Below are 14973 nucleotides of genomic sequence, written 5' to 3' on the forward strand. Positions count from 1 at the left end.
CCAGAGACTGTGCTGGGCAGAGTAGTAAAAACTGAATCAAGTAAAAATCGAAGGAAATATAAAAGGGAATAAATCTATATACAGCAGTCAAAAACCCCAACAACAGAAACTATATATATATATATATATATATATATATATATATATATATATATATATATATATATATATATATATATATATATATATATATATATATATATATATATATATATATATATATATATATATATATAAAAGAGCAAAGTGCAAAATCAGATATTTGAAACTGTCATTTTTAACGCAAAAACATTTTATATTTTTTGGCTTCCGGGTGCGCCGTAGTATGGACGCATCGGCAACGGCTCTGCATTCAACTCGTGGTTTTGTGTTTATTATTATTTGTATTGTTCTTATTTTTGCACGCAGTCGCTCTTACAATATGGACGACAAGCACTCCTGGAGGTCCGTTCGATACTTAATACGGACTTTTCCGCAACTTGACAAATAAAACACTTTGAACTTTGAACATTGTCAGAAATGATATGATCATTTTTATGTTCCACAGGAAATCATTTCAAGACTTTTTTTATGTGCGATTTAAAATGTGTTTTATTTTATCCGTTTATCTTGATTTATTTTGAAAAGTTGAAAAAAAAAAATATATAATAAAACGTTTTCAAGCCCACAACAGGGGCACCTTGTGTCATTGATACTCACGTCGGTAGAGGGCGCCCTTCTGATGGTTAAACTCCTGCAAGACACAAACACACCCTCAGAAAGCGTACGGTACGGCAGAGCTCGTGTGGCGTCATCGTTGAGGGGAAAAATGTCAAGCTCAGTGATGGCGTGGGTGGAGCAGGAAGAAAAGAGGCAGAAAACTAACAAAAATGCACAAACAATGCATTAACACACAAAACATGTGAATGCAAGCGCGACAAGCCAAAGGTCTCGACCTGGTGGTTGTTAAAGCGATACAGATGTTTGTTTTTAGAACATTTGACTTGAATATCCCATGGTAGTTATTACAGTAGTACATGGTAGTTATTATATCCATCGATATAAAAATCAATCAATAAAAAATATCGGAATAAAAATAAATTGTTCAGGTTTTTTGCTTTTTACGATAATACTTGCATCCATAACCTCATCTCTGAGAATTTGAGAATAGACGATAATATGCAATTGCTTTGCGCTTGGTTATGAATTTGAATAACCTAGTGAGCGACCGATGCGGCTGGTGGGGAAAAAGGCGAAAAAAAAGGGCTTTTTGAAATGAAGTAAGTTCAAATCTGATCAAATCATCCCCTGCAGGGGTTAATGACGACAATAACGCATCCTGACGAATACTCCCACAAACAAAAAACTGAGAGCCTACATTTGTTGATTTTGAACTTTTTCATGTGCCTGCATATTCTGTTTCCATTTCAATTTGTGGAAGTGAGTTTTAAGGGAATCATGGGAAAACCTTTGAAAATAGAAGATGTACGCGATCTGTCGAATGGTCTACAAAAACATCTGTGTCGCTTCAAAAACCGACCGTTTTGCCTTTGATGAGGATATCGCAAAAAAACCCCCAAAAAAACAAAACAAAACAAAAAAAAACCCACAAGAGTGCATCAAAACTCTTGATCGTCGGTTTTGATTTGCGACATGGATCACGGGGCCACTCATTAACAAAATAAAAAATAAAATAAACAAACTAATAAACGAACAAGCAAATAAATAAACTAATAAAAATGTAATAACTAAACAAACAAATAACTCAATTCTAATAATAAAATTATAATTAAATTATAAAAAATACACAAATAAGTGAACAAATACATAAATAAAACAAACAAAATAAATAAACAAATACAAATTAAATAAATAAACAAAATGAACAAATAACTAAATTAATAATAATAATAATAATAATAATAATAAATACATGAAAAGGTACATAAATAAATAAATAAATAAATAATACATTAAAAATAAAATAAAATAAAAATAAATGAATTAATGGGGAAGGTGGGGTGGGGGACGCACGGTTGCTGATTAGGAGGACGGATGAAACGGCCTACCTCAGCTGCAGAGCTTGCTCCACACATTCCAACAGGCTCCTGCAACAGGAAGACCTGATGTTTATCTGCCTACGGGCCTGGCCGGCCCCCTCCACAATGGGATCGGGGGAGTGGGGGGTGGGGGGGCACAGGAAGGGTCCCCTATTCTCTAGCCGAGGTGTCACGGCCAAATTCGGCCAACAGCGTGAGGCTATTAATAACCGTGCATTGTGTCGTGAATGTGAGCGGGGGGGGGGGGGGGGGGGATTTTTGTCGTGCTTTGTTTTGTTTTTTTTTTCTTTTTGAGAAACGCATCTTACGGTGAGTTGTCTTCGTCGCCGGAGAGGCTCCAGTCGTCCTCGTAGGAGCCCTGCCAAAGCGGAGTGGTTGCGTCAGGTGTTTTGGTGACAAAGTGAGCTCGCGCGAGGCTGAGCTTTTTCGGGGGTAAAAACAAACAAACAAACAAACAAACAAAAACAAAAAAGCAGCGTACCATACCATGTCAGGGTAGGGCTCTGTGACTTTTATCAGCGGGGGCCCAAACTTCACCTGGTCGACTGGAACAGGAGAGAAAAAACGATTTTTAATTAAGTCATCATCATATTGTGACTTATAGCAACTGATATATTCATATTTATAGATAGATAGATAGATAGATAGATAGATAGATAGACAGATAGACAGATAGACAGATAGACAGATAGATAGATAGATAGATACATAGATAGATAGATTAAAGAGAGAGAGAGATGCATACATGGATAGATGAAGTTGGATAGATATATAGATAGATAGAGAGACAGACAGACAGTTAGACAGACAGAGATAAATTGGCATTTCTCTGACATGTTTAATGTATAATGTAATTCACATGAAAACGTTTCCAAACAGGCAACCGGGGATTTCCACACTTTGAAACAACAGGAAGAAACATCCTCACGCCGCCTCAATCTGCTGCTTCCAGGACGACATGTGAATGCTCGCGCATACAGTCGGCGGCTGGCTCACAAATAATGACAAAAGGAAAAATAAATAAATCAAGAACATTGTTCACACTCTAACCGCTGCTGTAGAGCTTTGGGAGCTAAAAACCTTTTTTATCCCGCTGAGAAAAAGACAAACAGAAGCCCCTTCAGTGCAACAGTTCATCAGACACGTTAGCTCCACCAGATGTGCCCAGACCCAGCCCTGCAGATTGTGGATCGTACGTACGCCGTCCTTCTACTCACGCTGCATTCTCTTTTTGGCTGAAGAGAAGCTTTAATCAAAGGTTTTCATCAAGTTGATTGTCGAGTTTTCTGGGCTGTTTGGTTTCCCCCTGGGTCTAGAACAGTGTTTCCCAACCTGCTTTCTGCCTTTTTTTTTGTTTTTGTTTTTTTACAATTAAATAATCCCACGGCACACCGGCACCCTGTTAACCACAAAAAAAACCCCCAGCAGAAACATGTAGATCTGTGCTTATTATTATGGTCTACAGCCAGTCTACAACCAATCAAGGCATTGGATAGACCGACAACCAATCACAGCAACAGAACGTGCGACGTGGCGCTGAGCGGGTGAGTTGGTAAATTCAACTTTTACCGAATCCTGCCGGAAGTACGGCAAACACGTCTTTCTTATCGACAAAAGCTTTTTGGAGAAAATGCACCGTCCAGTTTGTTTTAATACTGTCACGACAGGGGATTCAACGGACCGCGCCATGTCAGCGGCAGCCATCTTGGTAAGGTGCTCATGGCGATGCAAGTCCCGTCAACGATTCGTTCGCGGCGAACAAATCTTTTAAACAAGTCGGAAGTCCACCAAAATAAATCGTTTTGGACGGGTAAGCCTTGTGAGAATCCCGTTCACAACTGTTATTCCGGCCGGAAAACGAACGAAAGGACACGGCCTCCCAAATTTTTGATCTCGCGACACCAAAAGCTCATTTCTCCGTGATTTTTTTCCCCCCGTCCGCGGCACACACCTGCCCGGCTCTCGTGGTCACGCGCACACTGGCCTCTCGGCGGTTTACTTTTCTGTCCCCTTAGGAAAGCGGCAGCATTGTCTGCCCGGGGATGCCGTAATCTCTGGAATATGAACCGGGACAATAGGTTCTCAGTTAATCCCCCGACCGCCGGCCCCTCCGGTGCTCGCGCCGGGTCCCGTGCACGCATGTGGGACGGTGCCCACGTCAGCCGCAAACATGCCATGCGCATATGGCGGACAGTGGCAGCTCTATGTCCCCCTTGGCTCTTGGCACCGAGCGGCTGCATAGCGCTCTGCTGTCAATGGGCTTCTTGTGGCAGGACGGACGGACGGACGGATTCCACAGATAAAGGGATTTTTCTATCTGGCGGGGCAGGGGCAGGGGCAGGGGCAGAGGCAGGGGCAGGGGCAGGGGCAGGGGCAGGGGCAGGGGCAGTTCGTGAAACGTGTCGACGATAACACGCACAGTGGTGGGAACATGTGCCACGGCACAGACGTAGCTGTACACATTTGCGCCAACACATGTTGACGGTCGCAGATGGCGTCGCCGCAGATGTTAAAGGGATATTCTGCTCTTTTGGGGGGAAATTTGCCTTTTTTTTTTTTGGTCTTCGAAACATCCCGAACATAGCGATTGTTGACGGCTACGTTCGGAGTAGGGGATTGCCGGGTACGAACGGTAAAAAGGTATCTTCCTTTGGAATTGGGAGGTAATTATGCAGTATACCACAATGCACCCTTACTGATACCGATAACCAATCAGAGCAATGAAACGTGTGACGTGGCGCTGAGCGGGTGAGGTGGTAAATTCAGCTTTTACCAAATCCTGCTGGAAGTACGGCAAACACGTCTTTCATATCAACAAAAATATACCGACAGCTTGTTTAATACTGTCGCGATAGCGAATTCAACAGACCGCTCCACGTCAGTGGCAGCCATCTTGGTAAGGTCCCTCAACAGCGATAGCGCATTCAACCGACCGCGCCACGTCCCGGGCAGCCATCTTGGTAAGGTGCTTCTCGGCTCCTCCTCCGCATCGTCATGGTATCAAACCCGCCCCGCGTTAGACTAACCCTTCTGATTGGCCCCGCCCTGACCGGGTCGGGTGGAAATCTGTTTGGACGGGAGGGTGGCCAGAATCATGAGCTGCAGATTGGTCCGGTTGCCAGGCTGCCATTACTGCCATCAATTCAAAATATCCCTTGATATGGATTTCAAAGGCATGTTGCCCCGTTCTAAGTGTGTGTGTGAGTGTGAGTGTGTGTGTGTGTGTGTGTGTGTGTGTGTGTGTGTGCTCACATTGCTCCTCGGAGGGAGTCCTCTCCACAGAAAAGTGTTTCCCCGCTGACTGGATCTTATCCGGTGCAGCTTCCCCGATCTGCGAACACAACACAGGGCAGAACTGGGCGATCTGAGATGGACCGGACGACCACGAGCGGAGTCAGAGGTTATTCATCTACTTTTGAAGGGACACGTAACTAACTAACTTGCTGAGAAAAAAACGAGTTCGCTCTCTGTATTTCTTGAGGTGAAATAAAAACGCGTTTCCTTTATATTTATTTGTGAATTGCGATACAGAATTCCTTCTGACGCTTTACACCAAACCGAATCAAATGGAGGTCGGAAAACTGAAACGGCTCTTTTTACCGCGTCGAGAACCCCATCTCAAAACGGAGTCGAGCCTTTCGCGACCGATCGCCCTCACTTTCAGGGCGAATCTATTTTTCAGAATCATTATATATATATATATATATATATATATATATATATATATATTTTTTATTTTTTATTTTGACGACCCATCGACTGACCTCCAGGTCGCCGTCGTCCATGCTGTGCGTGGAGGGGTTGTGCAGCTCGGGGTTGTTGGCCGTGTCCAGCAGCTCGATCACCAGGTTGCGCGTCAGCAGCTGGGTCACAAACGGATGCTGGAGGAGGAGGAGGAGGAGGAGGTCAAAGGTCGTGAGCGTGAGCACCTTTGCGGGACGTGAATGAGGTCATTGTACATTGTAATCGGGACCTCGAGTATTTTTTTTTTTTCCGACAAATAATATCGAAATATTTGATAACTGAATTTAGCATTATTTATTATCATTCATACATATTTTATTTATTAACTCATTTATTTCTATAAAAAAAAAAAAAAAAAAAATATATATATATATATATATATATATATATATATATATATAATTTTCTTTTTTTCTTAATAGTTTGCTTACTTGTTGTATGCGGGACCTAATGAGGCAATGGGGTTGGGGAGTGGGAAGGAGTATAAAATGTAAAAATGTATCCTTATCCTTTAAGGCATTTGACTCTTCCTGTTTACAGAATGAATAAATCAAACATTCAAAAAAGCTCCAAATTCCAAGCTTTCGTTAAAGCACTAAAATAGCGCTGAAATAAATGCTGCACATACTGCATTTAAAATGAATTTAAAAAAAATCTCCGCCTTGGAAAAATAAATCCCTCGACGCGTTTGCTCTGAAGAAATGAAGTGAATTTTATTTAATTGTAATCATTTCACCTGGAGCAGCGTCTCGGCAGAAGGCCTTTTGCGTGGATTCTTGATGAGCGCCATTTTGACAAAGCTCTGGAACCCCGGCGTCCTGCGGAGACGGAAGGGTTTCGGGGGGGGAATATATCAACAAAGAAAATAAATATATCTAATATTAGAAGATGTAAAAGCCCCGATCCAGCCTACCCCCGTGTATTTAGGGTGAAGGGTTCATCTCACCACTTGGCCTTGTCCTTGAGCCTCGGGGGCTGGAAGCTGCTCTTGGACATCAGCATCAGCGCTCTGAAAAGAACAGCTCTTTTTTAAATGTCTCCCATCTGGAAACCGTCACGGCGGTTTACATTCCGAGGTTTGTTTCCGAAACGTCGGCTACTCCTTCACCTTTACGCTCGCAGACACTTGGCGGCGACTCTCCGTGCCTCGAGCCAAAAGGACGGCGGCTGCACGTCTATATTCGCGCTGGATAGAAATCCCCCCCCGGGCTCGGAGCCAAGTGGCAAATTTGTCATTCGTCTATTTACTTTAAACTCTGCGTTGGGCTGAAGGGATGGATATCGAGACTTTCAAGATATAAATTTTTCCTGTTTAAAAAAAAAAAAAAAAGTTACACTCAGAGCGAGGACAATTCGTGCCGATGAAAACGTTCGACTCTTTTTTTGAGATTGGGTTCCTGACGTGCCGCTCGCTAAAAAAAGACTTTTTCGAATTGTTGTTCAATTCAAAGGGTAAATCAGTCCCATTCAATACGACTCGCGCCAAATGCCGTGGCCCTTTTTCGCCTCAAACTTTAACGTCGTCCTTCCTCTTTGTTTGCAGTTCCCGAGTCAAAGATTCAATTATTTTGCCGGATTGACTCCCGACGCCCGAGTCATTCAAACGGAATTGTTCGCGGTGAACGAATCGTTTGCGGGTCTCCCGTCGCTATCATCAGACCTTCATAACGGGCACGGCTCACCACCTTTCTGTTGTTTCCCGTGGTTAACAGGATCGTGTTGCGGGGTGGGATTACTTCGTGGTAAAAAGTGTGCCGCGGCAGAAAAAAAGGTTTGGGTGTGAGATCATGTGACACCGTCCTTTTCTGACCGCATCAAGAGAAAAAAAAAACAACATTAAAAAAAATCGAAGAACGAAAATTCACCGCCGATGCGGGCAGCCGCCGTAAAACCGCCGAAACTCCCCCCTCCCAAAATGTTCCCGGCGCTGTGTCTGCGTGCGCTCGGCCCCCGCCTCACCTCATGGGGTGCAGCTCGAACATGGGCGGCTGCAGCTCGGCCAGCTCGATGGCCGTGATGCCCGCCGCCCAGATGTCGCACAGGTGGTTGTAGCCGCCCTTCTTCTCCACCGCCGCCACCTCCGGCGCCATCCTGGCACGGACGGACAGGAGAGAGAGGACATGAGAGGGCGAAACGCTGGGCGGTGTACGGGGGGGACGGAGCAGCCCGGAGGGGGGGCTCCTGAGCCAGAGGGGCCGTCTCACCAGTAGGGAGTGCCGATGAAGGACTTGCGTTTGGCCACCGAGGCGCTGATCTCCGCCGCCACGCCGAAGTCGGCTGCAGGACGGAAGAGGAGGGCGGGAGAGGAACGGAAACACCGGCAATTACTGTTGTTACGTCATTCTTATTGTCCTGTTGTTTTGCTGCGCGGTGCTGTAACACCAACAATCCGTCTGTCTATCTACCTGTCTATCTATCTACCTATCTATCCATCCATCTATCTATCTATCTATCTACCTACCTACCCATCCATCCATCCACCCATCCGTCTGTCTGTCTGTCTATATTTCTATCTATGTCTGTCTGTCTATCTACCTGTCTATCTATCTACCTATCTATCCATCTATCTACCTATCCATCCATCCATCCACCCATCCGTCTGTCTGTCTGTCTATATTTCTATCTATGTCTGTCTGTCTATCTACCTGTCTATCTATCTACCTATCTATCCATCTATCTACCTACCTATCTATCCATCCATCCATCCATCCGTCTGTCTGTCTATATTTCTATCTATGTCTGTCTGTCTATCTACCTGTCTATCTATCTACCTACCTATCTATCCATCTATCTACCTATCCATCCATCCATCCATACGTCCGTCTATATTTCAAGATTCAAGATTTTTTTTATTTTTATTTGTCACATACATATACATACTTCCATACATATATGCAGTAAAATGTAATATTTCTATCTATGTCTGTCTGTCTATCTGTCTTTCAATCTCTCTATCTATTTATCTATCCATCATCCATCCTTCCATCTATCATCCATCCTTCTTTCTATCATCCATCCATCTATCATCCATCCTTCTATCATCCATCCATCTATCAATCATCCATCTATCTATCCTTCTGTCTATCTTTGTATCCATCCATCCATCTATACTTCTATCTATCTACCCATCCATCCACCTATCTATCTATCTATCTATCTATCAACCCATCCACCATTCTATCTACCATTCTATCTATATATCAATCAATCTATCATCCATCTATCCTTCTATCTATCTTTGTATCTACCCATCCATCTATCTATCTATCCACCCATCCATCATTCTATCTATCATCCATCCTTCTATTTATCCCTCTATCTATCTTTGTATCTATCCATCCATCTATACTTCTATCTATCCACCCATCCATCATTCTATCTATCTATCCTTCCATCCATGCATATCTATCCACCCATCCATCCATCCTATCCTTCTACCCATCTATCCACCCATCCATCCATCTATCTATAGATCCATCCATCATCTATGCACCCATCTATGTATCTATCTGTCTATCCATCCATCAGTCTATCTATCCATCCATCCATCTATGTATCTATCCATCCAGCCATGCATATCTATCCACCCATCCATCCATCCTATCCTTCTACCCATCTATCCACCCATCCATCCATCTATCTATAGATCCATCCATCATCTATCCACCCATCTATGTATCCATCTATCTATCCATCCATCAGTCTATCTATCCATCTATGTATCTATCCATCCAGCCATGCATATCTATCCACCCATCCACCCATCCATCTATCCATCCATCTATTACATTCATCTCAGCACACTTGATGAATGTGAGAGTTGTCAAATAGTGATTCCAGATGTGTATGTGTGCACAAGATAGATGGCTACTGACCCAGTTTCACATCTCCTCGCTCTGTCAGTAGGATGTTGGCTCCCTGTAGGACACACGGACACACACGCACACGCAAACACACAAAACCCAACTCTCACTGTCATGATAATGCATAACCATATAAAAGTCAAACAAAAACTGCTAAACTTAGGGGGATAACCCTCCTACCTTAATGTCCCGGTGCATCTTCCCTGTTTCGTGCAGGTGATACAAGCCCTGGAGGAGAGAGAGAGGAGGACCTGTCAGCTCAAAGCCACATTTAGCATTAATCCCGTTACAGATAGAGATTATTACTATCCGAATAATAATTATTACATAGCCTTTATTTATTCGGGGGGGGGGGTCTGAGTACATAATAAATATTCATGTACACAAAAAATGCCCCAAAAAAACAAGTCAAAAACAGTTCCAATATGATATGCCTAAAAACAATGTAAAACGATAGAAATAAGATGCACACGTCGCTCGGCTCAAAACAAAAACATTTCAGAGCTTGTTTCTAAAAACTGGAGAGCCGACTTGGGGGGAGGCTTTGATAAGCTCTCGCATTCCAAACTAATAGCGGTCTAAATATCCTGCTGCATTTCATGAGGCCGTCTCACGGCTCAGAATCCGCTGTCGGCAACGACCAGCGACAGACTAATTACGGAGCGTCTGGAGATGTTATTTCTGCCGTCTATTTTGTCGTGCTGCGGTATCGATCCGCTGCCATGACGTGTATAGCCGGTTAAATACTATGTTGCTGTTCTGCGGCTAGGGAGGGGAAAAAAAAAAACAACCCAAAACGAAACAAAACAAATCAAAAAAAAACAAAACATGATTCTCCCTCTCTCACAGCGCAGTGTCCAGAGGGACCGCGTCGCAAACTCCCTCCGTTGGTCACTGGGGGAAAAAAAAAGGTCTTTACCTGTAAGGTTTCTCTGCAGATGTAGGCGATCTGCTTCTCCTTTAAAGGCCCAGTCACTGGAAGAAAGGCTTTGGTTAACGCGCCGCTCGGACACACAAAGAGGCACGTGGAGCTTGCGGGAACGGCTGACGCACCATTTAGTATCGGTAAGGGTTGCGTTTGGTGTGTACGAAAAACATTGTGTGCCCGAATAAGCGAGTAGAAAATAAAATCTGGCTTTACACCGAATCCGAGAAACGTCAACAACAAACCGGAAGTCAATTCATCCCTCTGGAGAGTCGGATTCGGCTCGGGGACGCGTTCAAATTTTCCAACTCTTGCGACAGGTTTCACTCTGATTCTACGACCGTAAGATAGGTCCGTTACGTTTATATCGGAATTGGGCTTAAAACTAAGTAAATAAGTCACGCATGTGTAAGAATGACGTTTTCTAACGTTAAAGTTGTGGGTGTGAATCGGCCTTAAGTACCAGGATGAGCCACGACATCCAGTGAATATATTGCAGCAAGCAAACACTGCACACTTTGCCGTGTATGGTGTGTGCCGTGTTTTTATTTGTTTTTGTTTTTACCGTGGTAGATGTCCTGGAGTGAGCCTCCCCCGCAGAACTCCATGCAGATCCACAACTTGGTGTTCCTGGAAAAGGGAGGGAAATCCTCTATCTACTTCTACTTCTTTACTTTCGGGGGAAATTGCTTGGCTGTTTTCCAGCGCGGGCCTCATCGAAATGTTGGTTGCCATCGTTTATAACTAATTTCAGAGCTCGACCTCGCCGAACGACAGAGAAACATCAGCTTCAGCTGCTTCGGTGCAGTCCAATGGGGAAAACGGTTAAGCCTTCAAATTAATGTTAAATCTCCTTTTCGGAAACGGGAAACTCACATTATAGTCCCACGTGTGTTTATTTTCACAATAATATCATGTTTTATTGAAAGCTACTTTTTCACAATTGCTGCCGTACGTCCGTGCAACGTTGGCCGCAGCAGGTTACCGGGAGGAAGCGGTGGAACTTCCCGTTTCTAGTCTCTTTCTCTGAGTGAGGAAAAATCCTGATAAAATGCACGGTTTGCGACCGTTTCCTTCATTAAGTGTACCATAAAAAGATGGCGTGACTTTATTGTGAGCTTTCCCTTTTCTCAGTGGAAACTCAACATGTTTTTTAAAGCTTAAACGTTTGCCGCGTTGGACTGCACTGAAGTACAGCGCGATGCTGCAGCCGAGCGGTAAGGCGGTCAATAGTAAAGTGTTCAGCGAGGTTGTACTACGAGCAGTTATCAAGGATGGCAACCAGCTTTTTAATAAGGCCCGGGTAGAAAAAATGGGCGAACCTATCCTTCATAATAATGAAGAATTAAGAGTAATCAGGAAATCCTTTTTATGCGGACGAATATGCCGTGCGATATTAAGAAAAGGGCGAGCGCCAAATCCAGTGCCGGAAGTAAAATATTCAAGGATTAAAGCGGAATTATCCTACAGATCCAGTACGGACAATCTGAAAGAAAGGGAGACAAACGGCACCTGTGGTAGCTGCCGAAATAGGCCACAATGTTTTTGTGCTTGCACTCCTTCATCATTGTAATCTCCTGCTGGATGGATGTGATGTCATCGCCTGAAGAGACAGCGAGGTTAGCGCTGCAGAATACAGGAAACCTGTCACGGTTGTTACAAAAATAGGTTGGGACTTTGTCAAGTCGAGTGAACAGTGCCATCAACATACCTGGGTCTAACTTTACGATCTTTATGGCCGCCATTTCAGAGGTCCTGATGTTGCGAGCCTGGAAACAGCAAGTGACACGATCGTGAAAACATGATTTAAGTCGAGATTTGGGACCGAGATTTGGGTTGAGTCGGCCTTTCAAAGTCAGACCTACGGCCTCGTCTAACTCGAGCGCGTCGCTTCAAAGCCGCATCCTTTCATGGACATTTTCCTTTTCCCCCGGCTTATCACGTCGAGTCGGAAGAGCTGGACGCCTGCCCCGGTTCGATTCAATTCCAGACTCCGCTCCAACCAATAACAAACCCCGGGCATCCGGCCAATCCCTCCGCTCCATCCGCCACGACGTCTGACCCGAGCCGATAAATGATATACATGGACAAATCGCTTCCCTTTGCCGTCTCCCTTTGAACATTCCCCTTGTATGGATTTGATAGTGCTGGGTAGTGGGATTTGGGACGGGGACACTCGCTCCTACTTTGGGATTTCGGGAGCCCGAGGTCAGGTAGATTCAACGGCAGTGTCAGTGGAGTTGTAGCCGCGCAACCAAAGCCAACTTTTCTAGGGAGACGCCATCCCAGTCTGGACAAAGACAAGTAAAAAAAAAAAAAGAAAAGAAGGAAATAATTAAATAAATAAAAAGAAATGTGTGGTCGGCGTTGTTTTTAAAAACAGCCCGGACTTGTTTTTAGCTTTCCCCACTTCGAACAGGCCGGACGGAGCGCTTCCCAGGGCCTCTGCCCTTCCACGGCAAACATGGCGGCGGCCAACGGACCGACAGGTGGCCTAGACAAAACCGGTGCAGCGGCGGCATCAAACTTCCTGTTTTCTTTCCTGCTGCACCGCAGAGCTTCCTGTTGCTGAAATCGACAGTTCGAGATCTCTGATATTTCTCTTTCTTTTGCCTCATCGAGGAGCTGTCGCGCGCACGTTGATGATCACGGTAAAACCACACACGCCCGACGAGGAAGCGAGATTTAATCCCGCCGGCGGAACAGGTTTCTCTGAATTCTTTTTCGGTCCACCCGTTTCCTCACTCCTGTCCTCCGGGGAGAGTCGCCGCGGCACGTACGCGGCCGAGGAGTCTCGCAGGGAGCCCGCGGACGCCGCCACATGTCCGGCGGGTTCACCCGTGACCCCCGGCCGAGCGTCTTTCGCCCAAGTCCGGAGCGTTGGGAGATAGGCGTTGAGGCGACGATGTGTAGCTGTGAACCGCGCCACTTCCTTTCACACCGGTTAAAGGTGGCAGGAAGACGCCACACAACACTGACGGGTTCGAAAGGGGGGGATTTCTCCTCCGCATATATCAGCGCGCACCGTGGCCTGTGCAGGGTGCAGGAGGCATTCAGAGCGGGCGTCGTGTGAAAATGCAGCATAGAACACAGGCTCACCAGAAATGACATCAACATTACACAGTGATTTACATGAACATTAGCCAGTCGAAAGCGCCGTAGAAGGAAAAACACTTCAATAAACAGTAAATGTGGTCACAAGTCATGACTGTCTTTATAAGAGAAGCTCGTCCAGTTACCAATGCGTACACATCAAATAAACTAATGATCATTACAAGTTGCGATTTACAAATAATTAGCATGGCCTCAAGGGGGAAACTACTGTACTTTAAGAAAACTACAGAATATTTTATCATCTTTATAATAATTTGGATTTTAATTATGAGAAATGTTTTTGAAACATTAAAAAAAAAAAAAAAAAAAAAAAGTTCATTAAAATCTCAGATCTTTTTATTTTTAATGACTTACTGAACTCAACTTATGGCAAGTGAGCCAAATTCAACGAACGAATTCCGTATTGATCATGGGACACCCTCTTTCAACATACATGTAAGTAAATTGTTTAAAAACAAACAATATATTACTTTTGAATTCCACACGAGAATCCGGTGAAAATAAATCTGTCATTCTCTGAACAATTAACCTCTAGTATTGCACCCCTATCTGTCCTGCCTGCGTGTTATGTTTCGAACGAAAAACTATATATATATATAAACATTCAAAAGGGAGCTTAGGCAAAGTGATAATGGCTTACAAACGCACTGAAAGACGGAATAAAACAGGGCTTTCGCTGGGGGACGAAACCAAAACGAGTGGGAACGTCGCATCCCACGATATGAAGGAGCGAACCCCGACACGGAGGGAACGTTCGCGCTCACCTTGAACACATCCCCGTAGGTGCCGCACCCCACGCGCTGGATCAACTCGTAGTCGCCCAAAGGGTCCAGAAACGACACCCCGATGGCGTCCATGCTCCGAAGCGAGCGCGTTGTCTTCGGGGCGGCCCCGTTCCTAGTCGAGCATCCCGCCGTGCGTGGTCACCCCGCAGGAGCGCTCACGCACTCTGCGTGCTCCTCCGTCCGCGGCCGGTCCCCGGTGCGGCGCGCGGCGCGCATGCGCGGATCGGCAGCGCCGCCCTGGGCGAACGTGACGGGTAGCCCGGCGGAAAGACGACGACGACACACACACACACACACACACACACACACACACACACACACACACACACACACACACACACACACACACACTAAAAGAAATATGTGACGAAATATTCACACACACAGTTTTCCTTGTTTCCGACATTTCAACACCTTCCCCCCAGGTGTGTGTGTGTGTGTGTGTGTGTGTGTTGTAATAGACTCAATCACATCACATTGTTGTGCCCCCATCGGGTATTTTA

General features: G+C 44.9%; 1 protein-coding gene across 4 annotated transcripts in view; it reads right to left on the reverse strand.

The window, feature by feature from the left end:
- The window catches only part of map4k2 (mitogen-activated protein kinase kinase kinase kinase 2), a gene marked incomplete at its 3' end in the record, with an annotated part of 23675 nt that extends 9076 nt beyond the window's left edge, over positions 1–14599 (reverse strand). For 2 of the 4 annotated variants that reach the window (XM_080023653.1, XM_080023652.1), the window contains exons 1-17: positions 14450–14599; positions 12283–12340; positions 12084–12174; positions 11137–11201; positions 10566–10621; positions 9827–9874; positions 9659–9701; positions 7988–8060; positions 7743–7874; positions 6730–6792; positions 6520–6601; positions 5804–5920; positions 5292–5370; positions 2526–2584; positions 2348–2397; positions 2049–2087; positions 700–733 (exon numbers count right to left, since the gene is read on the reverse strand). In XM_080023653.1, coding sequence (XP_079879779.1) covers positions 700–733; positions 2049–2087; positions 2348–2397; positions 2526–2584; positions 5292–5370; positions 5804–5920; positions 6520–6601; positions 6730–6792; positions 7743–7874; positions 7988–8060; positions 9659–9701; positions 9827–9874; positions 10566–10621; positions 11137–11201; positions 12084–12174; positions 12283–12340; positions 14450–14542 — 1182 coding nt within the window. In that variant the 5' untranslated portion in view covers positions 14543–14599. Of the gene's footprint in view, positions 1–699; positions 734–2048; positions 2088–2347; positions 2398–2525; positions 2585–5291; positions 5371–5803; positions 5921–6519; positions 6602–6729; positions 6793–7742; positions 7875–7987; positions 8061–9658; positions 9702–9826; positions 9875–10565; positions 10622–11136; positions 11202–12083; positions 12198–12282; positions 12341–14449 lie in introns of those variants that run through there. The other 2 variants (XM_080023654.1, XM_080023655.1) reach the window with 2 other exon arrangements.
- Between the last annotated feature and the right edge of the window lie 374 nt (positions 14600–14973).

The sequence above is a fragment of the Zeus faber genome (assembly GCF_960531495.2).
Source record: "Zeus faber genome assembly, chromosome: 22".
Lineage (NCBI taxonomy): Eukaryota > Metazoa > Chordata > Actinopteri > Zeiformes > Zeidae > Zeus > Zeus faber.